Genomic DNA, 26549 nt, shown 5'->3' with positions numbered 1-26549 from the left:
GCTAGGCTCGTGAGCCATGGCCGCTGAGCCTGCGCCTCCAGAGCCTGTGCTCTGCAACGGGAGAAGCCACAACAGTGAGAGGCCCGCGTACCGCAAAAAAAAAAAAAAAAAGCTATACTCACTTTCTTCACAAAGACTGTCCCTTCGCCAGTCAAGAGTCTAATTCTTTCTTCCACACAGACCCAGTTTCTCAGTGTATGTTGTTTTGTAATAAAATTGAAATAAATATTCTTTTCAATTGATGTCAGTAGTCATCTAGGATCTGTTTTTAAATGGCATTTTGAAGTCTACTTAATTCTGAAGGTTATTAACAGGAAGAGTGGTGTTGCTATTAATAGATTTACTGATGTCTTGATAACAGATTTTCTCAGTTCACGGTGTGAGTTTTCCCAGACCTCTGTATCAATAACCTCTGGCCCTGACAAAGGATGATGAACTTAAAAAACAGAAGACTTGGCTTCTGGTCTAAACATTGTTACTTGTTAGTCACATGATTTGGAATACCCCTCTGAGTTTTTAAATCTGTGTTTAGGGGAGAAAAACAGGTTTGTGGTGAGATGTTAGTAAAATAAAAATTATAAAAGCACATTGTAAATTTTCCTTTTTTAAGTTATTAAAAGATGGTACAAATATAACATTGGGGGCTTCCCTGGTGGCGCAGTGGTTGAGAGTCCGCCTGCCGATGCAGGGGACACGGGTTCGTGCCCCGGTCTGGGAAGATCCCACATGCCGCAGAGCGGCTAGGCCCGTGAGCCATGGCTGCTGAGCCTGCGCGTCCGGAGCCTGTGCTCTGCAAGGGGAGAGGCCACAACAGTGAGAGGCCCGCCTACCGCAAAAAAAAAAAAAAAAAAAAAAAAAAAAAAATAACATTGGTTAACTAAACTATAACTAGCTAATGGATAGAGAAATGACATAAAACTTGTTTAAGAAAGACTGAGTGCAAACAGTCCCCAGCTTTTCACTATTCTTTTCTGGAAATCTGTTACTTTGTTTCCTGCGTAAGGACTCTGAATTGTTTGGGATAGAAAGTAAGTATTCAATTAATTTTTACTCTTTATTCCAGTTGTATATGTATCAGCTCTTCCGAAGTTTAGCCTATATCCATTCCTTTGGAATCTGCCATCGGGATATTAAACCACAGAACCTCTTGTTGGATCCTGATACAGCTGTCTTAAAACTCTGTGACTTTGGAAGGTAAGCTAGCTCTCTTTTCTTCTCCCTTCCTTCCCTCCTCTCCAACCCCACCCTCCCACCCTGTATACTCTTTTCATTATCTTTTGTTACCCTTACTCAGGGACTATAAACTAGTGCAGTTGCTTGTGAGGGTAGTTTCGGTAACTTCTGTCAGAATTTTAGTCTTTCATCCAGCAATTTAACTCCTAGGAACTGTTCCCTTACAAATACTCACACATTCACAAAATATTGTATATACCAGAATTTTTATCATAGAATTGTATATAAATGTCTGGCAGTAGGAAGATTACCAGATAAATTATGGTACATCATACATATAATGTAATACATGCAGCTGTTAAAAAAAGAAAGGGGAGGCTCTCTGTGAATGGAAAAGGAATGATCTCTAAGAAGTATTAAATTCAAAAAAGCAAGGTCAAGAATCTATATAGTATGTTCCCTTTTGTATTCTAAAAACACAGAGTATAGGCATATGTACACAGATGCATTGCTTATTTTTGGAATGATATAAATTCATAATATTGATTGCTTCTAGGAGCAAGTCCCATTTGTTTATTTATGGTTTTATTTCCGTTACTCTAGGAGGTGGGTCAAAAAAGATCTTGCTGTGGTTTATGTGAAAGAGTGTTTTTCCTTTGTTTTCCTCTAAGGCTTTTATAGTGTCTGGTCTTACCTTTAGGTCTTTAATCCATTTTGAGTTTATTTTTGTGTATGGTGTTAGATAGTGTTCTAATTTCATTCTTTTACATGTAGCTGTCCAGTTTTCCCAGCACCACTTATTGAAGAGGCTGTCCTTTCTCCATTGTATGTTCTTGCCTTCTTTGTCATAAATTAGGTGCCCATATGTGCGTGGGTTTATCTCTGGGCATTCTATCCTGTACCATTGATCTATATTTCTGCATTTGTGCCAGTACTATACTGTCTTGATTACTGTAGCTTTGTGGTGTGGTTTGAAGTCAGGGAATCTGATTCCTTTAACTCCATTTTTCTTTGTCAAGATTGCTTTGGCTATTCAGGGTCTTTTGAGTTTCCATATGAATTGTAAAATTTTTTCTTCTAATTCTGTGAAGAATGCCATTGGTAGTTTGATAGGGATTGCATTGAATCTATAGATTGCTTTGGGTAGTATAGTCATTTTCACAATATTGATTTTTCCAATCCAAGAACATGGTATATTTCTCCATCTGTTTATGTCATCTTTGATTTCTTTCATCAGTGTTTTATAGTTTTCTGAGTACAAGTCTTTCGCCTCCTTAAGCAGGTTTATTCCTAGGTATTTTATTCTTTCTGTTGCAGTGGTAAATGGGAGTGTTTCCTTAATTTCTCTTTCTGATTTTTCGTTGTTGGTGTATAGGAATGCCAGAGATGTCTGTGCATTCATTTTGTATCCTGCTACTTTACCAAATTCACTGGTTAGTTCTATTGGTTTTCTGGTGGCGTCTTTAGGATTTTCTGTGTATAGTGTATGTCATCTGCAAACAGTGACAGTTTTACTTCTTCTTTTCCAATTTGTATTGCTCTTATTTCTTTCTCTTCTCTGAGTGCTGTGGTAGGCCTTGCAAAACTATGTTGAATAAGAGTGGCGAGAGTGGGCATCCTTGTCTTATTCCTGATCTTAGTGAAAATGCTTTCAGTTTTTCACCATTGAGTATGATGCTTGCTGTGGATTTGTCATATATAGCCTTTATTATGTTGAGGAAGGTTCCCTCTATACCCATTTTCTGGAGAGCTTTTATCATAAATGTGTGTTGAATTTTGTCAGATGCTTTTTCTGCATCTATTGAGATGATCATATGGTTTTTATTCCTTAATTTGTTAATGTGGTGCATCACATTGATTGATTTGTGTATACTGAAGAATCCTTGCATCCCTGGGATAAATTCCACTTGATCATGGTGTATGATCCTTTTAATGTGCTGTTGGATTCTGTATGCTAGTATTTTGTTCAGGATTTTTGCATCTGTGTTCGTCAGTGATATTGGTCTATAATTTTCTTTTTTTGTGATATCTTTTTCTGGTTTTGGTGACAGTGGGATGGTGGCTTTGTAGAATGACTTTGGGAGTGTTTTTCCCTCTGCAATTTTTTGAAAGAGTTTGACAAGGATAGGTGTTAGTTCTTCTCTAGATGTTTGATAGAATTCGCCTGTGAAGCCATCTGGTCCTGAACTTTTGTTTGTTGGAAGATTTTTAATTACGGTTTCAATTTCATTACTTGTGATAGGTCTGTTTATATTTTCTACTTCTTCCTGGTTCAGTCTTGGAAAATTGTACCTTTCCAAGAACTTGTGAGTTTCTTCCAGGTTGTCCATTTTATTGGCATATAGTTGTTTGTAGTAGTCTCTTATAATCCTTTGTATTTCTTCAGTGTCAGTTGTGATTTCTCCTTTTTCATTTCTAATTTTATTTATTTGTATCCTCTCCCTTTTTTTCTTGATGAGTCTGGCTAAGGGTTTATCAATTTTGTTTATCTTCTCAAAGAACCAGCTTTTAGTTTTATTGATCTTTGCTATCGTTTCCTTCATTTCTTTTTCATTTATTTCTGATCTGATCTTTATGATTTCTTTCCTTCTACTGACTTTGGGTTTTCTTTGGTCTTCTTTCTCTAGTTGTTTTAAGTGTAGGGTGAGATTCCTTATTTGAGATTATTCTTGTTTCTTGAGGTGAGGTTGAATTGCTGTAAACTTCCCTGTTAGAACTGCTTTTGCGTCCCATAGGTTTTGGGTCATCATGTTTTCATTGTCATTTGTTTCTGTGTATTTTTTTATTTCTTCTTTGATTTCTTCAGTGATCTCTTGGTTATTTAGTAGCACACTGTTTAGCCTCCATGTATTTGTGTTTTTTTCCTCTAATTGATTTCCAGTCTCATAGTGTTGTGGTCAGAAAAGATGCTTGATATGATTTCAATTTTCTTAAATCTTCCGAGGCTTGATTTGTGACCCAAGATTTGATCTATCCTGGAGAATGTTCCATGTGCAGTTGAGAAGAAAGTGTATTCTGCCACTTTTGGGTGGAATGTTCTGTAAATATCAGTTAGATCTATCTGGTTTATTGTGTCACTTAAAACTTGTGTTTCTTTATTTATTTTCTGTTTGGATGATCTGTCCATGGGTGTAAGTGGGGTGTTAAAGTCCCCTACTATGATTGTGTTACTGTCGATTTCTCCTTTCATGGTTGTTAGCATTTGCCTTATGTATTGAGGTGCTCCTATGTTGGGTCCATAAATATTTATAATTGTTGTATCTTCTTCTTGGATTGATCCTTTGATCATTATGTAGTGTCCCTCCTTATCTCTTGTAACAGTCTTTATTTTAAAGTCTATTTTATCTGATATGGGTATTGCTACTCCAGATTTCTTTTGATTTCCATTTGCATGGAATATCTTTTTCCATCCCCTCACTTTCAGTCTGTATGTGTCCCTAGGTCTGAAGTGGGTCTCTTGTAGACAGCATATATATGGGTCTTGTTTTTGTATCCATTCAGCCAGTCTGGGTCTTTTGGTTGGGGCATTTAATCCATTTATAGTCAAAGTTATTATCGATATGTATGTTCCTATTACCATTTTCTTAATTGTTTTGGGTTTGTTTTTGTGGGTCTTTTTCTTCTCTTGTGTCTCCGCTTAGAGAAGTTTCTTTAGCATTTGTTGTAAAGCTGGTTTGGTGGTGCTGAATTCTCTTAGCTTTTGCTTGTCTGAAAAGCTTTTGACTTTTCCATCGAATCCTGCCACTCTCTTCTGGCCTGCAGAGTTTCCGCTGAAAAATCAGCTGATAACATTATGGGGATTCCTTTGTATGTTATTTTTTATTTTTCCCTTGCTGCTTTTAATATTTTTTCTTTGAATTTAATTTTTGTTAGTTTGATTAATATGTGTCTTGTTGTGTTTTTCCTAGGGTTTATCCTTTATGGGACTCTTGCTTCCTGCACTTGGGTGACTGTTTCCTTTCCCATGTTAGGGAAGTTTTCAACTATAATCTTTTCAAATATTTTCTCAGACCCTTTCTTTTTCTCTTCTTCTTCTGGGACCCCCATAATTCGAATGTTGGTGCATTTAGTGTTGTCCCAGAGGTCTCTGAGATTGTCTTCAATCTTTTCATTCTTTTTTCTTTATTCTGCTCCTCAGCAATTATTTCCACCATTTTGTCTTCCAGCTCACTTACTTGTTTTTCTGCCTCAGTTATTCTGTTATCGATTCCTTCTAGTGTATTTTTCATTTCAGTTATCGTGTTGTTCATCTCTGTTTGTTTGTTCTGTACTTTTTCTAGAGCTTTGTTAAACATTTCTTGTATTTTCTCAGTCCATGCCTCCATTCTATTTCCGAGATTCTGGATCATCTTTGCTATCATTACTCTGAATTCTTTTTCAGGTAGATTGCCTATTTCCTCTTCATTTATTTGGTCTTGTAGGTTTTTTACCTTGCTCCTTCATCTGTGACATCTGTGTCATTTTTTTTTTTTTCCCTAATGAGTGGGATTGTGTTTCTGACTTACTGGTTGTTTGACCTGAGGCTTCCAACACTGGAGTTTTTAGGCTATTGGATAGAGCTGGGTCTTGGTGCTGAGATGAGGAGCTCCGTGAGATCTCACTCCAGTGAACATTCCCTGAGGTCTGAGGTTCTCTGTTAGTCCAGTGATTCAGACTCAGAGCTCCCACCACAGGAATTTTGGCCCAACCCTGGGTTCGTGAACCAAGGTCCCTCAAGTTGCCTGGGGCAGAAAAAAAAAACAATAACAAAGTAAAAACTAAACAGATACGTTAGGAAGAATATACAAATAAAAGTGTAGATGAATCAACAGCCAGAAGGCACATCAGTACCATAATAGTAAAAAAGAGGAGGAGGGAAAAGAAAAAAGAAAAAAAAGGGGTGGGGGGAGGCCTCGGCTGTGGAGGGTGGGGCCTAAGCAAGGGTGAGGTTTGGGCGGTGGGCAGGGCCAATGCTCAGGACTGACAGGGCTGGAAAAGGCCCTGGGGGCTGTGCGGGGTGGAGCTTAGGCTCAAGGAACAGAAGGGACCCAGGTTTGCCCCTCAGCCCTGGTCTCAGAGGGCTGGGGACCTCACAGGGGAGCCCAGCAATCTTCCTGGGCTCTAGTGGGTGGGGCAGTTGCCCTCTGCTCCTCTCCCTCTCCTCCCGCCTGCCTCTCCTGTTCTCCCCTAGGCCTCCTTCCTATGCCTCCGAGGACCCCCGAGACCTGGCGGGGGCTTTGGAGGGCAGGGGATCGGTCTGGGGAGCTCAGCAGGCTGCCCGGGGCCCCAGTGGGTGGGGCAATCACCCTCTGCTTCTCTCCTGTCCTTCCTTGGATGGCTCCTCCCACCTGCCACTCCTCATCTCCCCGGCCTCCCTCTTATGCCCCCAGGACCCACATGGCCTGGATGGGGCTCTGGAGGCGGGGTACTGGCTTGAGAGCTCAGCAGGCTCCCCAGCCTAAGTGAGCCAGGCGATCACCCTCTGCTCCTCTCCTTCTCTTCCCAGAGAGTCCCTCCCGCCTGCCTCTCCTGACCTCCCTGACCTCAGGGGCACAGATCCTGTCTGACCTCCACTTCTCCTCCCCCCTCAGTCCCCCTACTTCCTACCGGTTCACTTTGGGGTTCCTACTATCTCCTTGGGTGTTAGCGTCCCCCACCAGAGGCCAGCAGGCACACTAGTTGTGGGGAGAAGCTAACTCTGTGTCTTCCCACACCACCATCCCGACTCCGCCTAGTTCACTTTTAATAGCTCTGATAACAAAGCTGCCTTTTTTGTTTTTAGCAGCTAGTTTGAGCAAGTAGAGTTTGGGATACACTTTGAAGGTAGCTCCATCAAGTGGCATTTCTAAGATTACCTTCTTTATCACTGAATTTTCTGACTAAATAATTGGAATCCGTCTTGTTAATTTAGAAAATTCTTTATAAGGTAGAAAGGTTTTATTAGTTTTGCTGAAAAAGTGTCTTAATTTTCATGCAGCCTAAAAACAGGGATTAGTGTTTATTAATTTATGAAATGGCTGCTGTATGTCAAACCTTGGTGAGAATGTTACAAAATAAACTGCCTCCCACCTTCAAAACTTGTGATGAAGGAAGACCAGGCTATGGTCAGACTTATCATTGACCAGAAATAAATGGAAGAAAAGAAAGCCCAAACTGAAACCTTTGTGACTGCTTTCATCTATCTCTACTCTGATTTTCCCATACCTTTACCTAAAATTTTTTTTTTTACCTTTTCTTGTTACTTACTTTTTTACTGTTTTGATTTTGTTTTTTGTATTTATTTCTTGTATTTATCTTTCATATTATTGTATGTCAAAATGGTTAGCTTCTATAGCAGTTTATTTATTTTAGTGTGTCTTCAAGTTATCTTGAGAGGTACTTCAAAAGAAACTAATTTTAATATTTAAAATACATGCCACAGGGCTTCCCTGGTGGCGCAGTGGTTGAGAGTCCGCCTGCCGATGCAGGGGACACGGGTTCATGCCCCGGTCCAGGAAGATCCCACATGCCATGGAGTGGCTGGACCTGTGAGCCATGGCCACTGAGCCTGCGCGTCTGGAGCCTGTGCTCCACAACGGGAGAGGCCACAACAGTGTGAGGCCTGCATACCGCAAAAAAAAATAAAAATAAAAATAAAAATAAAATAAAATACATGCCACAAAGTATTTGGGAAGGAAAGTTGGATTAAGAGAATGTGTGATTTAACTTACGACAGCGGAATTAGAATTCATGGACTGTGAATTATCTCTGCCCTACAGGAAAGGGCCTATCTTTTTTTATTGGATAACGAATGCTTAGACAGTTAATAAACTGACCAAATGGTGGAAAAACATAAAGTAGATTGGATCTGCAAGCTTTGGGATACTCACTCTGAGTCAGAAGTCAAATTTTAAGAGAGTGGCCAATTTCTTACCTTTTTAAAAAACATATTGGGTAAGCAGTATTCATTCTTATATTTTAATCTGTTACTGTGCTTTTTGGTGAGGGGAAGTACTGCTCATTTTTCTTCCCTTTCTTCTTTGTATTTTAAAGGTGGAATTCAGGGAACAAGAGCAGAAGAAATTCCAACATTTATCATTTTGTGATTTTTTAAAAATCTTTTTCCTCAGGTGACAGTTAACAAATGCATTCTTTAAAAGTTACTGTTCTTTTTTCAGAGTGGTATGTTAAAATTATAAGTTTGTTATGTCAGACATAGTTATGGTTCATGTTTTCTTTTTCTTATATATTGCATGATTGGAATTATGGGAATCTTAGATAAACATTGTGTTGGGAATGATAGCAGTTTACGATAGCAATGATACAGTTTAGATTTAATTTAAAGAATTTCTGCTTTTGATTTTTTTATTAGTGCAAAGCAGCTGGTCCGAGGAGAACCCAATGTTTCGTATATCTGTTCTCGGTACTATAGGGCACCAGAGTTGATCTTTGGAGCCACTGATTATACCTCTAGTATAGGTAAGTAATGGACCTGAATATAATGGCTTGTAATTATTTATTACATCTTGTTTTTAGTAATTTAGTATTACTAATCTGTTCTTAAATATAAATATGCCTTGAAATATATTTCTTCTTAAAGATTGATATGCAAAAATGCATAGAATTTAAGATATATTTACTATTCTACTTTTTCGTTTCTTGTATTATAAGCTACTCCTTTGTGATTGTGTGATTTCTTTAGGATTACAGTTATTTTTAACTTAAAATTTTAAATAAATTAGAAGTATACCTTTTCTTCACTAAAAACAAAAAATTCCCCTGAAATATTCCCTTCTGAGCTTGATCGCCAGTTGGAGAATTTGCATCAATTAAGTTTATGATTAAAGTGGTAGGATGACCATATTACTGACACTCTTGCTGTGCTGTCTCAGTTGGTTATTTAAGTCTGCTCAAAAGGAACAATCTGATTTTTTCATTAGTAGTTTGGATAAACCCACCAATTCTGTAGAATTTGTCACAAAAGATCTTTAATGATAGAAGGAATTGAATAGAGACAGTTTGCTTCATTCTTCATTGACCTCCTCGTCTACCTCATTTTAGCCCACTAGAAGTAGTGCACATACAGCAGAGTATGATCAGTTGGACATGAATAGGAAGCTAAGAAAGGAGCAACCTTAGGGTGGCATGCAGGTGGAGGTCAACTTTATTTTATTGTTATATATTGCTTCTGAAGAGAATTCCTTAGTCCAAAAGCATACAAATACCAAACAAACAAACAAAAAATAAATGCGGTTTTCCTCTTTTATTTATTTATTTTTAATTAATTTATTTTATTTTTGGCTGCATTAGGTCTTCATTGCTGCATGCGGGCTTTCTTTAGTTGGAGCGAGTGGGGGCTACTCTTCGTTGCAGTCCATGTGCTTCTCATTGCGGTGGCTTCTCTTGTTGTGGAGCATGGGCTTGGCACGCAGGCTTCAGCAGTTGCGGCACGTGGACTCAGTAGTTGTGGCTCGTGGGCTCTAGAGCGCAGTCTCAGTAGTTGTGGTGCACAGGCTTAGTTGCTCCGCGACATGTGGGATCTTCCTGTCCCAGGGTTCGAACCCATGTCCCCTGCATTGACAGGCAGTTTCTTAACCACTGCACCTCCAGGGAAGTCCTGGTTTGCTTCTTTTAAAAAAGTCATGATCATATTATCTGACATATTAAGGCATGTTTAACATAAACCTTTAACCCTCTTAAGAGTATATTACTTCTACAAATGTCCATGTGCCTAGCAGTTCTTTGGGAATACTTCTCACAAAAAAAGGGCCAGTGTAATCTGTTTCCTCTACTAGGAATCAATTTTCTGGATATTGTGAGTACCTGCTTTCCAGTAGCCTCCTTTGCATGACTAAAACCAGATTCTGGCGTTCAGGCGTAGGTCTCACCATAGGCCACTGATTCAGCTGGGACCTTTTGAACCCTAACAAGCCTAGATTTGGCTTTCCCTTTTAGATTTAGGATACTTGCTTCTTAAGACTCTGGAAGATTTATAAATAAACAAAGATAAATATATTTAAAAGTGTTCTAATACAAATATATTTTGGAAATATTTTTAACAATGGTATTAAAAGTGAAAGAGTAGCTGGACAAAATCAACTTGAATTTCTTAAATGAATTTTCTGTCATTATTTTTCCAAGCCAGTAAAATGTAGTCATTGGAGCAGGGAGTTCCAATTCCTCTTTTTTTTTTAATTTAATTTTTATTTTATATTGGAATATAGTTGACTTAACAATGTTGTGTTAGTTTCCAATTCCTCTTGTTAGTGCATCTTACCACATCAGACTGATTAAATTATTTGTTGTCCCCATGCCATTCACCGTTCTTCTCCTTCCCTACTGGTAGATGGAAAGCCCAGCAATGATTTATGTTCATCTCCCTAAAACACTTGTTTGATGATTCATACAAAACCCAGGAATCCAGAAACTGAAAATTAGCTTTTTCTTGCAGGAAGTCTTAGGTAGTGGACTCTAAATAGAGTGCCCATATTATTTATCTTTTCATTTGGTAATACTTTTAAGAGAGAAAGGGGATGCTCTTCATAATTATCCCAGGACAGTCATCTAGACCAGGACTCTCATGGGTAAGCCAGGATGTACGCTTTATTTTTTTTAATTTATTTATAAATTATTAAAATTTATTAGTTAAATTATTTTTTAAAGTTTTCTCTCAAGATTGAGGTTTCTGCTTTGACTTAAAAATGAATTATATTTTGTAATTTGTAAAATAAAATGTATTCTTCTATCTTTGCATTTTAAAATATTCATATATTTAAGCACATTTTTCTGTCAGTCATATTACAAGACAAAAGTTAACCATTTAATGTATTAAAATTTTTTTCTCAGAAATTTCCATTGGCTTACAACCCTGTATATAGCAGATTAAACCCTTGCTTTCTGCTACTCTGTATAAGTACCTGCCAATGTGAAGAGATTGTATCACTTTGACTTATTTTTAAGTATAATAAGTAAATAATCATGTGCTATGTTTTCATTCTATAATCCCTATGTTGGTTGTTGTAGACTTGAACATCTGGTATTTGATAATTAAATAGATATTACCCTTTATTAGAATATTCTTATTGTCCTGTTTCCTGTTTAGTAAGTTTAACAGAATTTTAAAATGCATTAAGGATAGTTTGATGACTTTTTTCCCTCTGTTTTGGATTATACAGTCTTTTCCTTGTGATATTTCTCTGACCAAAGTAAAATTAGAAAATGTATACAGTTTAATGCAACTTAAGCTACAGAGTATTAATAAGCTTTTGTTTTCTTTTCTCTTCAGATGTATGGTCTGCAGGCTGTGTGTTGGCTGAGCTGTTGCTAGGACAACCAATATTTCCAGGGGACAGTGGTGTGGATCAATTGGTAGAAATAATCAAGGTGAGAAGATTGGATCAGAATTTTTGAACTGGAAGGAATCTTATTGCTGTTCTCTAAGAATCCATATCTCTCACACACTCATGAAAAACTGAGGAAATGGAGAATGTGATCTAAGATCACATAGCAAGTTCAGCTGTGGAAGAAGTATAAGAACCCAGCTTTTGCTTTCTAATTGAGTTATTCTTTTGTTATGTGATACTAGAAAAGCTATTTTGGCCATCTGATGCAAGAAAGGGATATATCTGTTATTTAAAGTACTTAAAAGCAATAGATCACTAAAATGTGTATAAACTGAATAAAAACCCAAGCTATGTCTATTTTTGCTCACCATGTGCTCTCTGCTCATAATACTCTGCTGAGCACATAGGAGATGCTTGTATTTAGTCAATATTTAAATGTTTATAAAATGAAAAGTGAGTATGTATGACTAGACCACTTGATAGAAGCAGAATTTTTACTTATAATTTAAGGAAGTTTTTACTTATAAATTTACTTATAATTTTATTTATTAGGTCTGTCAACACCTTTATTAATGACATCAGATCCAAAGTATTATTATTTTGGAATTCATACTGTCTCTTAAGAACAGCAGCACTGACATTTTAAAGTTTTTAATATTTGAGATCTTAAAAGTTCTCACCCCCCCTTTAGTAATATCTAGTGTCTCTGTATTTAGACCACTAGATTGGTTGATTCTAAGGTTATAGTTTGTCCAAAGCAACACCACCTACTGTCTATTAGGCTTTATTCTTGATTTTCCAAATGTTTCACAGCAGTGGAAAATTGAAAATCTCCTTAGAGGTTATGTAGTCCAGTTCTCCATCCAATGAAAGAACCTTCTTAGTTACATTCCTGAAAGATGATTTTTCAGTGTTTTCTTGAATACTTCCAGCATCAGATCGCTACTTTGGAATGCAGCCTGTTTTGTATCTGGACAGCTTGAATTTAGTTTTTATTGTGCTGAGCCTCAGCAGCTTTTTTATTTATTTGTTTGTTTAAAAAAATTTTGTATTTTATATTGGGGTATAGTTGATTAATAATGTGTTAGTTTCAAGTGTACAGCAACGTGATTCAGTTTTACATATACATTATCTATTTTTCTAAATCTTTTCCCATTTAGGTTATTACAGAGTATTGAGCAGGGTTACCTGTGCTATTCAGTAGGTCCTTGTTGGTTCTCAGTAGCTTTTTCTAGTTATACACAGGACGGTGTTTAAGTTATTTTAAAATCCTTGTACTTCATTTATAAGAATGTTACTTTTGATAAAATGATTTTGCTAAGTATCAGTGTGTACAAGTGTGGTTGAAAACACCCATGTGTGATCAAGAATCTTCCTTACTATCTATATAATTTCTTATGATTTGCACTTGAGATCACTGGTATTTTGCTGTCTTTTTTTTAGTAACCATCTTTTAGTTTCAAATTGAAGCTTTAAACTTACTTAAACAGATCTACTTCATTCCTGATTCCCACACTACACTCAGATCTAAGTTCAGATAGTTTGATTTCCTTGTTTCCTAAAAGCCTATGTATTCTTCATTATTATTCAAATTAGTATTCTAATACAGGAGTTGGCAAACTGTCTATAAAGGGCTAGATAAAACACTTTAGGCTTCGTGGGCTAAAATGAAACTTAGGGATGTCTAAGATATATTGGATTGGGCAAAAAGTTTGTTCAGTTACTGAACACGTTGTTGAGTAAAGTTCTTTGTGCAAATGAAAAATGTGTCTTTTATTTGTACTTAAAACCGAACGAACTTTATGGCCAACTCAATATAACAAAAAAATTTCCACAAATTTTTCATTGATGAAATTCAAGTCTACTAATTAGAGGAATGGGTTTCTTTTGAGGGGGCTATAACATTTCTCTTAATTGGAGTTCAAAGTCAGTGTTTCGTTTCATCAAATTGATTGCAAATGTTTATCTGTAAAATCAATTCTTAGTTCCTGGGCCCTTCCTACATAAACAGAGATTGGGCCATAGTTTGCTGACCCTTAGTCAGTACAACCATTCAGCATTTCTTCTGTCCCCAGGCTTTCAGTTGATGTACTTGAGTTTACCATACTACAATTCTCCTGGCGTATTGACATTCTATTTGTCATATATGTTTAGCTTATTAGAACTGCGTCATTTCTCTACTGATTATAGTTTAGAACTGTGTGATGGTTTATTCTTTGTCATTAATTTTAATGAATTCATACAGGACACAAATGAAATTGCTTAGGAAACTAAACTGAATATCTGTGATAAATCCTATATCTCATATCTTACAAACCTTTAAGTCCAGAGCTTATTTCACCACTTTTTGTTAGTCCTTGTAATTCAGTTTTCTACTAATATTGGTCTGTGCTTATTTAATTTTAGTAGAAACTGTCAATTTGTTATTGATGGTTTAAGACTTCATTTTTATTTAGGGCTTATTTGTTGCAAGTTTGTCCATGATTAATTTGTTGTAGTAGGCCATCTCTAAAACAAAACACTCTTTTCATTTATATGTTATCTTGTCATCTTGCATTTATACATAGTCATCACCTACTGAAGTTCCAAGATCACTTTCTATAGTTGTTTTGAAGATGATATAATGGAGTTAACATCCCAGGGCAGTTTGGGATATCAAGCTTCTCAGTCCCTTTTACAGTTTTAAGCATTACTACCCAGGATAAATGATATATTAGTATTAGTTTACCACCCATTTGGTGACCTAAAGTTATACATTACACTAAGGTTAATTAATAGACATTGTATTGGGGGGGGTGTATGTGTGTATAGTATAGCTCTAAATCTTATTGCATGGAGGTTAATAAACTTTGTAGGGATTTTGTGTGTTTAAGTTAGCTCTAAGTCTTGTTGACCCTGTCTGTACTTTACATATTGAATATCTGTGATGTTTCATTGAAATAAGAACTCTTAAACTAATTCTGATATAACTGTTCCAGTTTTCCTGATCTAAGTTGTATGTCAGAAAAGAGTTGTATAGGTTAGCTTTCAAAGTTAAATGTATTAAGACATTTTATATTTTAAGCAAATATTGTCATTTCTGCTAATCAGGACAGAATAGATTACAGTTTTCCGTGAAAAGTGGTCTCACGGTTGCCCAACTCAACTCTCAGCTTTTTTGAGATGTTAGTCATGCACCCTTAGTCCTTTCGGTAACTAGGGAATCTATGTTACTGTTCCTTTCTGCTCTTTCCATTTTCTCTCTTGAAAGCCTCATGGGTATTCCTCTGGAGTAACTGGAGGCAGCTGACGCAGCCCCCCGCACCCCTGCCCCCAGTACAATAGGTACTCTTCTCTCTGATTTTGAGTTATGCAAAAAGTGAACAATCGTACAGCAAACTTCATAAATTATAAATGGTAGAATTACCTAATTATTTTAGAAACTTTCTGAGCAGGGACTTTCTTTTATTGTTGTGTTTTAATATCCAAGGACACCAAAATAGTTTTCAGTAAGCATTTAAATTGAATTAATCTACTAGATGATTGTTCATCCATGAATTTGGAATTACCTGGGAATTAATAAGAAAAGTTAGTGTGATTGTTGTTGTTTATTAAATTTTATTGGCTTGGACATCCATGCCAATAATTTACAGAATGAGTAACACAGAGTATTATTTAAACTGAGCTAACTTAGCTTAACCTTAACCTCCCTACTTATCCTCAAATAAGGCTTTTAAAAAATATTTAGAATAAAATTAAAATACATCTTCAGAGTAAGTTAAAAGTATAAGGCAAAATGGAATTGAAAGTCATGAGAAATCATTTTTAAGCATGAAAAACACTTAGCTTTCTGAAGTTGATTTCATACATAGGATTATCAGATCAGAATCTCATTATGCCAGTTAATCTCTGAGTATCAAAAAGTGCTTGGATTGTCAAAGCATTTGTAAACAGAGAGATTCTGTTTGGGACTTCTCAGATAATAAGATTTTTTTTCTTAAATTCTTCCTTAACGTACTAGTTAAAATACCCTCAAAAAATATTTGATGTGGTTTCAGATACCTGGATAAAAACAAAACATTTTGGGAGAACATCTGTCAGGAATTTCACAAACCATAGGTTCAGTGATATAACATTGTCCTTTGGCACCTCTGCCATAAGTCATAGCAGTGGGGTTAAAGAGTCTTTTGAAGACTTGGAAAAGGTAGTATTTTTTAATATGATTACTTTTTTATAATTATATATGCTATAATTTTATATGCTTAATGCAGAAAATATACCCAGACACAAATGCAAAGAAAAGGACAAAAGTAATCACTTTCTGTTCTGGTACATCATGAAGAATAACTTCTGTGAATATTTTTATACACTTTTCTATGCATATGTGTGTTAAAACAAAAGTGCCATCTGTTTTGTAGACTTTTTTTTTTTTTTTTTTTTTTACTTTTTATTTTATATTGGAGTATAGCCGATAGACTTTTTTTTTTTACTAAATAAATGTATTTCTCATGTGAAGAAGTGTATGTTGACTAAGTGATTTTTTTAATGACTGCATAGATTCTATTGTAGATTCTATTCTGCATTACATAATTGATTCTGAAAAGAATAATATAAAGTGATAAACTATTGCTTTTGAAAAGAAATTCCATATTTAGCTCCTCAAAGATTTGATCATTAACTCCTTATATAAATGACAGATGTCCCCAAAATTCCCCAGATGGATTGAAGTTGAAGCAGTCTAGCAAATTCTGGACCTGGGAATGCTGTAGGTCTTTTCCCCCTCCAAATTTTAAAATGTAAATTTCAAGTAAGGAAAGGCAGGCTTCAGTCCAGAGTTGAATTTTTGGATTAAAATGTCACAGAACTTAATATTTGAAAGAAACCAACCATTTTGTAGAATTTCAAGTTTTAAATGTATTAATGTTCCTAGAGATATACTTTGATTTATTCCATAAACATTTACTTATGCTTTGTAATAATTTGACCATTTCTTTCTAAAGGAAGAGTTTTAAAGGCAGAAGTAGTTAGAGTCCACCTCTAGATGATAGAATTTCTCTATAGCTTTCATAACTGTAGTAACTAGCCTTTTAAATTTGGATATATCTCTTTTAGAAAAACATGACATTAAACATGTAGATCTTTTTTTTTAATTTTTTATTTTTATAGTTGATTTACAACATTGTGTTAGTTTCTGGTGTACGGCAAAGTGATTCAGGTATACATATTTATGCATATTCTTTCATGTTCTTTTCCATTATAGTTATTACAGGATATTGAATATAGTTCCCTGTGCTATACAGTAGGACCTTGTTTATCTATTTTATATATAGTAGTTCGTATCTGCTAATCCCAGACTCCTAATTTATCCCTCCCCCATTGGTAACCTTACCCCTTTGGTAACCATAAGTTTGTTTTCTGTGTCGGTGAGTCTGTTTCTGTTCGTAAATAAGTTCATTTGTGTCATATTTTAGATTTCACATATAAGTGATATCATATGGTATTTGTCTTTATCTTTTTGACTTACTTCACTTAGTACGATAATCTCTAGGTCCATCCATGTTGCTGCAAATGGCACTATTTCATTCCTTTTATGGCTGAGTAGTATTCTGTTTTGTACGTGTGTATATACGTACACCATATCTTCCACATCTTTTTTATCCATTCTTCTGTTGATTCCATGTCTTGGCTGTTGTAAATAGCCAAGGTTGCTTCTATGTCTTGGCTGTTGTAAATAGTGCTGATATGAACATTGGGGTGCAAAACATACTTAAATAATTTGTTATAAGGCAATTAAAATTACATAATTTCCCTTTAAAAACAACTTTACTAAGCTATTGGTTTAATTTTCTCTTAGCAATAATTATTCAATTTAGATATTTACACAGGTAGGAACTTTACACAGGTAAGAACTAGTAAAATCTTATCTCTAGCAGAAATTTTAGAAATTTGAAAGTAAAAAACAGATCGAAATAATCTTTTGATTATATTATTATAGCTAAGTAAGCGGACTTCATTTCTTGTGATGCCTATCAATAGAAAAAGATTTAGCAGTGGAGAGTGGGATTAAGGAGAGAGAGGGAAAAAAGGATTTTCACTTTTTACTGTTCTGTGATGTTGATTTTTTTTTTTAAACAATCAGCTTTTTGAAATCCCAGAAACTATGAAAAAAATTGATGTTTTCAGTTGTTTGGTGCCAGAATCTTTTGTTAGGAAACAAATAAAAACATTTACATAGAGTTAAAAGAGAGCTGCATTTTATTACAAATGTCTGTCTAAATCATTGTTTTCCTGGTCTTCCAGTTTGACTGATGGCTCTTTACAGTATAATTTATAGACAGATAGATCAGTGATTATCTGGCCCCTCAGAAGTCTACATTTTCAAATATTGGTAAAATACTGCTAATTATAAAAGCTACCACTCAATGAGAACTTCCTCTGCACCAGGCACTGGGCTAAGCACTTTACATATATTACCATATTTAATCCTTACCTTAATCCTAGAAAGATCATAATGACAAAGATGAGTACCACCACTACTGTTATCTGGGAGGGGTTGGGTGGTAGGGAAATCCTGTCTGATTCATCTTTAGCTAAATTGTTGTCCTCTATTCATGGTATTTTGTAGCTCTGGGGAAAATAATATGATACTTAATGTCAACTTGTTGTCTCGAACCCATTAATTTAGTATTTTAAAAGTGTGACCACAAAATAAAGGAAACAGCCCTTAAATCTTATTGTAATGAATATACAAAATCAGTTTGTGATGTCTTTGGACTAGATTTAGTTGTGCTTCATCTAAAGCAATCAAGGTTGTAATAGTGGATTCCTTGCTTTCAAGTACAGCTCAGTGTCATTTTCATCATCTTTGTTTAGCAAATAGTTTAGCTTTCAGTTATCTCCGTATTATGAGTTGTTTAGCACCTGTGTGTGCACTCTCTCCTGGCTTAACATTTTCACCATTAAACAGTCTTTCAGACAGAGGTCTCAGATATTAACTAAATCAGAATTTAATAAGTATAAAATACTTTTTTTCCTAAGTTTTTTGACAGATCCCTGACGTATCTTTGCTAGCATGCATTTGGAGCTTAATCATATGTTACCTGGTGATATTTCTTGTGCTGTCGTATTATAGAGCTCTTGTGTTGTTAACAGACTGCAGGGACAGCATATTAAACTTAGTTCTCTCTCCTTTTTCCACTCTCCGGAACAAGTAAGCACATCCCATTACACATTGTGGTACAGATTTTTACTTGTAATATATCAATATAGTATGCAGTATATTAAAAAAATTTATTGCTTTTTTCCTTGTATTATTTGTTTAAATTTTTCTATGTTTATTACTGACTAGAGCAGCAACTTTTAATAGCTTTTGGATCATGGACCTCTTTGAAAATCTGTTCATAGCAATGGACTCTCCCCCAGAAAAATGCAGTCATGCCAGAGTTTTGCATATGATATCAGGTGAACTTTGGACTTTCTGAAGCTCATCCAGAATCCCTAGCTTAAATATCCCTATACTAGTACAAGGAACTATGGTTACAATTTATAGTAACCACCTGCAGCATAAATATTATGTACATAATGTCAACGTTTTAAAAATAAGTGAATGAGGGCTTCCCTGGTGGCTCAGTGGTTGAGAGTCCGCCTGCCGATGCAGGGGACACGGGTTCATGCCCCTGTCCGGGAAGATCCCACATGCTGCGGAGCGGCTGGGCCCGTGAGCCATGGCCGCTGAGCCTGTGCGTCCGGAGCCTCTGCTCCACAACGGGAGAGGCCAGCATACCGCAAAAATAAATAAATAAATAAATAAATAAATAATGAAACAAAATAAAATAAAAATAAAAATAAGTGAATGAGTAAATGAGTATTAGAATAATCATTTTAATGTAAAACTCCTCAACTACATCTTTACATTAATATATTGTACATAGACCAGAAGAAACATCAAGTTTTAAGTAACTACTATGAAATTTTACTGACTCTACAGTAATACTAATACTTGGTTAAATCTCTGTGCACTTATATGTAAGTGTGCCCAGGCACAGAGAAGTCGTTTTCTGGCAATGTGGTCTAGTTTAGCTTTTGACTTGAGAATAATGACATCCATTTGAAATCTTTAATTTCCCCAAAACAAGCAGTATAAAATGATTTACTAAGTTACCAGGATATGTTTTATTTATTCAAAGAAACTTTTTTCACACAGACCTAAGTTTCATGACATTGTGACCTCAAAACTGTTGTACTGATAGTTATATTTTACAACCCGACTCAGAAGACCATGCACAGAATTACTCTTTGTGGGATATAATACGCTTCACGTATCAACTGCAGATTCTTCCGCATGGTTGCATTTTGAGTTCTTTGGTGTGTTTGCTTAATTTCAGGGTCCAATATAAAGAAACACTGGAATCTTGTAAAGGGGCATTTATTTTGTTAAAAGCATACTGATTGATATTTCATATTCATAAAACATAATTTTTATTTTATTGATACATATATAATAGAAGGAAAACATGAAGAAAATCTTGGCTTATGGTGCTATGAAGAACTATAGTGTTAGTGATTCTCAAAAGAAGCAATAGCTGGGTGATGTGTGTATAAAATGTTTACGTGTCTCAAAGCGGAGTGTGATTTTTAAAAGTTTGGGAAATGCAGTGAGTTTGTTTTTTTTTTTAAACCCAAGAGATTCTAATCCCACCCCTAGCCCCTTTTCTGTTTTGTACTCCTACCTTGAGCATACCACTATGGCTGAGATCCACCTAGAAAAAAAAAGGCCTTTGACTCCTGTGAATATGTATTAACCAAAGAATGACTTTTTTACTTTATGTTGAATAATTTGCATAATCAAAACAGTAATTACCTTTTTCGGGGGGAAGGAGGGTACTTGTTGCCAAATATAAAATTTTATTCAGGAAGGAAAAATGAGAGTCAAAACAATCTTTAAAAAAAAGAGTAAAGTCATACTTCCCATTTTTGAAACTTATACAGCTGCAGCAGTCAAGACAGTGCATATACAGTGGAATATTATAGCCACAAGAAAGAAGGAAATCCTGCCATTTGTGACAACATGGATGGACCTTAGGGCATTGTGCTAAATGAAATAAGCCAGAGAGAGAAAGACAACTACTGCATGGCATTCCATGTATGTAGAATCTAAAAAGAAAAGAAAAAAGTCGTCATAGAAACAGAGAGTAGGAAAGTGGTTACCAGGGGCTTAGGGAGGTGGAGGAAATGAGGAGAGGTTGGTAAAAGAGGACAGACTTTATAAGATGAATAAGGTCTGAGGATCTGATGTAAAACATGGTGGCTATAGTTGATAACACTATTAAATGTTCTCACCAAAAGAAGGAAGGAGGGAAGGAAGGGAAGAAAGTGTGAGGTGATGAATATGTTAATTAACTAGATGGTGGAAATCCTTTATATGTATATAAAATCACCACTGTGTACATTTTATATGTCTTACAATTTTATTTGTCAGTTCAACCTCAAGAAAGGGTTGGGGGAAGTATAGTACTGACATGAGTGTAGGCATGTAGATCAATGGAGTAGAATTGAGAGCCTAGAAATAAACCTTTACATTTATGGTCCATTGACCTTTGACAAGGGCAGTTCAACAGGGAAACAATAGTCTTTTTAACAAATGATATTTGGGCAACTGGCTCTCCATATGCAAAAGAATGAAGTTGGACACCTACCTCTTACACCGTTTACAAAAATTAACTCAAAATGGATAGACCTAAACATAAGAGCCAAGACTATAAAACTCTTAGAAAGAAACATGGGTGTAAATCTTTGTGACCTTCAATTAGGCAGTGACTTTTCAGATATGGCACAAAAAGCACAAGTGACAGTAGAAAAAAAACAGATACGTTGAACTTCATCAGAATTTAAAAATTTGTGTCTCAAAGGACACCATCCAAAAAATTAAAAGACAGCACACAGAATGGGAGAAAATATTTGCAAATCATATATATGATAAAGGACTTGTATCCAGAATAAGGAACTCTTACAACCCAATGATAAAAAACAGCCCAATAGAAAAATGGGTAAAGGATCCGAATAACATTTCTCGAAAGAAGATGTACAAATGACCAGTAGGCACACATACACAAAAAAGATGCTCAACATTGTTAGTCATTAGAGAAATGCAAAATCAATACCATAGTGAATACTACATCACATTCATCAGGATGGCTAAAATAAAGACAGACAATAACTAGTATTGGTAAGGATGTGGAGAAATTGAAATCTTCATACATTGCTGGAGGGATTGTAAAATGGTGTGAACAAAAAATGGTTTGGCACTTCCTCAAAATACTAAACAGAGAGTTACCATATGACCCGGCAATTCCATTCATAGGAATGAATTGAAAACATTTATCCACACAAAAACTTGCACATAAATGTTCATAGCAACATTATTTATAGCCAAAAAGTAGAAATTTTCAAATATCCATCAGTTGATGAATGGATAAAGAAAATGTCAGACACAAAAGACTACATGTTAATGTGATTCCATTTATGTGAAATGTCCAGAATAAGCAGATCTGTAGAGACAGAAAGTAGATTAGTGGTTGCCAGGAATTGGGGAGAGTAGAAATGGGAGTGACTGCTCATGGGTGCAGGGTTTCATTTTGGGGTGATGAACATGTTCTAAAATTAGATAGCAGTTGATGGCTGTACACCTCTGGATATACTAAAAAAAAATCAGTTCTATACTTTAAAGGGGTGAATTTCATAATATATGAAGTATATCTGAAAGATTTTTGTTTTTAAGACAAGAGTGACGGCATCTACCTACAGAACTTTTGATCAGGCCGTGTTGCTGTTTCCACCATATTTTAAGAAAGGCAATAAACTCTGACCATAGTTTTGCAAAGGACTCAGATCAAGTTAAGTGACAGATGGCACAGGATTAAATGGAATGCAGCATGGACACACAAAGGGACCCTCCTGTACTAGTTTATCCCCTCTAGGCTGAGAAAATACTTAAGCCAAATTGTTTAGTTGTGTTCAAATAACATGATAACTTGATGCTCTTTTCTTCACTGATGTTCCTAATGGGATTTTAAGATTTGTATTGCTGCACTTTTTTGCCGGGGAAGTGGTGGTGGCAGGGTGGGGGGTGGGGGTTCCTTGCCTTTTGGAAATCAGTGGAGAACCCTGAGAAGGAAACATTGCATACACCACCAAAAAAAAAAAAAAAAAAATTCTTATACCAAAATTTCACTCATATATTGTAAGAAAGAGGTAGATAGAAACTGGATAAAATCTGTGTGTGTTGAGAGTTAAGTATTTTGGCTACCTATATCTAGTGGATTTAAAAAAGGAAAGCCTGTTAATTGTAGGAATATACCGGGGGACATAGCATTTTATATCAATCCTGTGGAAGTGAAAATGTGTAGAAATGATTCCAGTGTCAATAGAGTACTAATATTTTGAAGTAGAATAGCTCAGTGACATCTTTTCTAGTTTTCTAATTAGAGAAATTTGTCACATTTATGATATAGGCAACCAACTTGACAGTTATGCAATTTGAATAAACATTTCTTTTATGCAGGAAGGAAATAAAGATGTTTAATCATTCAGCCATGTCACATATAATCTCTTTTGCTTCTGTGTTACACAGTTTTTATCTGCTTATTTAAAAAGCTTTGATTGAATTCATTATGTATAGCCTGGGTCATGTATCCTTTTAGTCTTTCAGGGTACATACCACATTAACAACATGTTGATTTAGTGAACTATCTGGGCTAGAACATCGAGGGTCTTTGCCCTCAAGGAGTTCAGAGACTCATTGAGGGGAGGAAGGGAACAAATGAGGGCAATAAAGTAAGGCAGGTATGATCCCAGAAGTCTGAGCAGAGTATAAAGGCAGGAGCATCCTATTTGGAGGTAAATCCTATCTGGCAAGACTTCATAGAAGGAGTAACTCTTGAGCTGACTCTTGAAACATGGAAAGATATTCACCATTTAGTGAAAGGACGGGAATGGAGGACATACGTGCTAATTTGGACAAGGATGCTTAGTGAAGTCAGGTCTATTGTGTGTTGCTTTATGGTTTGAGCCTAAGGTTCTGAATGGTGGGGATAGAATATGAGTTTACCAGGAGAGAGAAGGCTGGAGCTGTGGGCAGTGGCCAGAACACATTAGTATGTAAGCAGCTGGAAGCCACTGTAGGATTTTAAGCAAAGGAGTAACAGATTTCTAATAGAATTTCTTTTATTTCACGTTTGCTTTAAAGGCTGCACATACAGCTCTATTGCTAAAGTTTGGCGACCTCTGGTGTTGAGCCATTAAAACGCAAAGCTGTGAAAGAAATGTATTTCAGAGCTTTTGTCAGATGATTCTTGGCTGTGTTTTATTTCTTTGAAGACATAAATCATAATTCCTGACTTGATATTTATTGGTGTTAGCTAAATTTGCAACTAAATGAATGAAAAAAATGTTAAAACAAGCATGATGGGACCGGGTACAAATGAAATGATTGATTTAATCATAGGGATGAACAGCATCCCCAAAGGGTTGTGACAGGCTAATCTCTGGTACTTTGAGTCTTTCCGCCACCTACTCCACATAATGTTCTAGGATAATGGACTTAAAAAATGCTTTTTTGCAATGAATGGAAAGATCTTATTCTAATAACAGATAACTCAGAGTACACACTTCCCAATGGTGTGATAATTTTGAACGTCCACCCCTTTTATTGTGTGAGAGATATACTTACAGAGAAGTGCATAAAACATTACGTGTAGTTTTGTTTCCTTTAAGTTGTGGGAGACTCAGTTTTTAGGAAATCCAGGAATAATAATTATTTTTTAAGTGTACCCTTAGTCTAAAAGTTTTGGAAAAAAACTACTTTTCCACCTCTTAATATTTGAGGGAATCCTAAGACTTGTTTTGTGTCTGAAGTGATAAAGTCCACGTCAGACACTTTCTTCTTAATCTATAAAATGAAAAAGTTTAAGTATATGATTTCAGTTTCCAAATATAAATCAGCTGAAATAAATCAGGTAGAAATACACTCTGAACCTAATAGAAACTTAACATAAAACTTAAAGATATACTCAGAAGTAGAAATGGGATAGTTGATTTATTTAAATGTTTTACGTTTGTGGTATTGATTGCAGATGGCGATGCATTCAGAATCTTGCTCTTCCTAATCTGTCACTTGTTTACCTTTTAGCCTTTAATGTTGCCATCCATCCATTTTCTAATCCTTATTTTCTGTTAGCACTCAGCTGTTACAGTTATCCAGAACATGCTGTTCTCCACTTGGTACCTAGAGCGCATAGAATGCGCATCTGACTCGCTTGCTTCCTAGATTCCTTAAGTAAAATTAGCTCTTGCCTCTCCTTTCAGGATCCTTTCCTGAATCTTTTCCTTACTCCAATGCATTGTTAGCACTTTCACCTTACACATTATCTGTGCTTATTTTGTTGTACTGGTCTTGGCTATTTGAACGTGATTTATAATGTACAAGTCTCTCTGCCCTAGAGCTCCTTAAGCACAGGAACTTTGTTGAGTGAGTGACTTAAGGAGGCTGAAAAAAATTTTTAAATGCCTCTCAATTATGTCTAACCTTTGCATTCTTACATTCCTTTGCATCTTAACTCATACCTTTGCTGTCTTAAAGACTAAACATACTGTATATAGAATAATTCTGATTTTAGGGTTTGACAGACTCTGATAACTTTTAATGCTAGCCTTAAGATAGCAACAGAGGAAGGATAAACATATGGTTGTATTTAGGGTAGTAACATCATCACAAATTACATAATGGTCTGTTTTTTTACTTTTTAAATTAATTTCATAGAGATGTTAATTTACATAAAATAAAACGTAGCAACTTTAAGTGTACAGTTTAATGAATTTTGACAAACATATAACCACTATCCTGGTCAAGGTTTAGAACATTTACATCACCCCAAAAAATGGGGTGACCAAATGTTCCAATTTGCCCAGGACTGAGGGATTTGTCAAGATAGTTCCAGTTAAACTGGGACAGTTGATCACCCTGTTTGTATACCTTTGCCGTCTCCCATCTTCTGTTTCAGGTTACCATAGGTCTGCTTTCTGTCACTGATGATTAGTTTTTCCTATTCCAGAATTTCATATGAATGGAATCATATAGTATATATATATTTTTATATCTGGCTTCTTTAGCTCAACATCATGTTTTTGAGACTCATCCATCTTTTTATTTTTATTACCTATTTATTCTGTTCTATGCGTAGTTGTATTCTATGCATATACCACAATTTGTTTATCCATTCACTTGTGGATGGGCATTTGACTTGTTTTTTTGTTTTGGCTATGATGAGTAAAGTTTCTGTGTTTGTTTACAAATATTTTTGCAGACATGTGTTTACATTTCTCTTCAATAAAGAGCTAGGACTGAAATTGCTGGTCATATGATAAGTGTATGTAAACTTTGTAAGAAATCATCAAACTGTTTTCCAAAGCAGTTTCACTATTTTTCACTCCCACCAGCAGTGTATGAGAGTTCCAGCGGTTTACATTCTTACCAACATAACGGTATTCATAATAATTTTAAGTTTAGTCTTAAAATTGCTTTTATCATTAGGAAATGTCCCTCTTTGTTTTTGTTTAATTTCCTTGTCCTGAAGTCTACAATTTTCTGATATTAATGTAATGAGCACTCCATCCTTCTTATGATTAGTGTTTGCTTGGTATACCTTTTTGCATCCTTTTACTTTTAATCTATGTGTCTTTATATTTAAAGTTCATTTCTTACAGACAGTATATACTTAGGTCTTCTTTTTTAAATTGTCTGATAATTTCTGCCTTTAATTGGAGTGTTTAGACCATTTACATTCAATGCAATTATTAATATGCTTGGGTTTAAGTATTCCACCTTAATATTTGTTTTCTTTTTATTGTTCCTTTCTCTCTCTTCTTCTCTTTTACTGCTACCTTGTGGCTTATAATGAGTGTTTTTTATTTTCCCTATTGACTTTTTAAGCTATATCACCATGTTGCATTTTTTTTAGAGTTTGTTCTAAGATTGAAAATAGGCATCCTACTCTGTCACAGACTACAAATAATAATTTAACACTTTGCATATAAAGTAAG

General features: G+C 35.5%; 1 protein-coding gene across 2 annotated transcripts in view; it reads left to right on the top strand.

Annotated features, from left to right (window-relative positions):
* The window catches only part of GSK3B (glycogen synthase kinase 3 beta), a 204847-nt gene that overhangs the window by 123300 nt on the left and 54998 nt on the right, over positions 1-26549 (top strand). For both annotated transcript variants that reach the window (XM_081236037.1, XM_081236038.1), the window contains exons 5-7: positions 1064-1194; positions 8504-8610; positions 11417-11514. In XM_081236037.1, coding sequence (XP_081092163.1) covers positions 1064-1194; positions 8504-8610; positions 11417-11514 — 336 coding nt within the window. The remainder of the gene's footprint in view (positions 1-1063; positions 1195-8503; positions 8611-11416; positions 11515-26549) is intronic.

The sequence above is a fragment of the Mesoplodon bidens genome (assembly GCF_964165515.1).
Source record: "Mesoplodon bidens genome assembly, chromosome: 5".
NCBI classification, from domain to species: Eukaryota; Metazoa; Chordata; class Mammalia; order Artiodactyla; family Ziphiidae; genus Mesoplodon; species Mesoplodon bidens.
The sequence above is the reverse complement of the archived record's forward strand: the minus strand, read 5'-3'. Positions and strand labels throughout refer to the sequence as shown.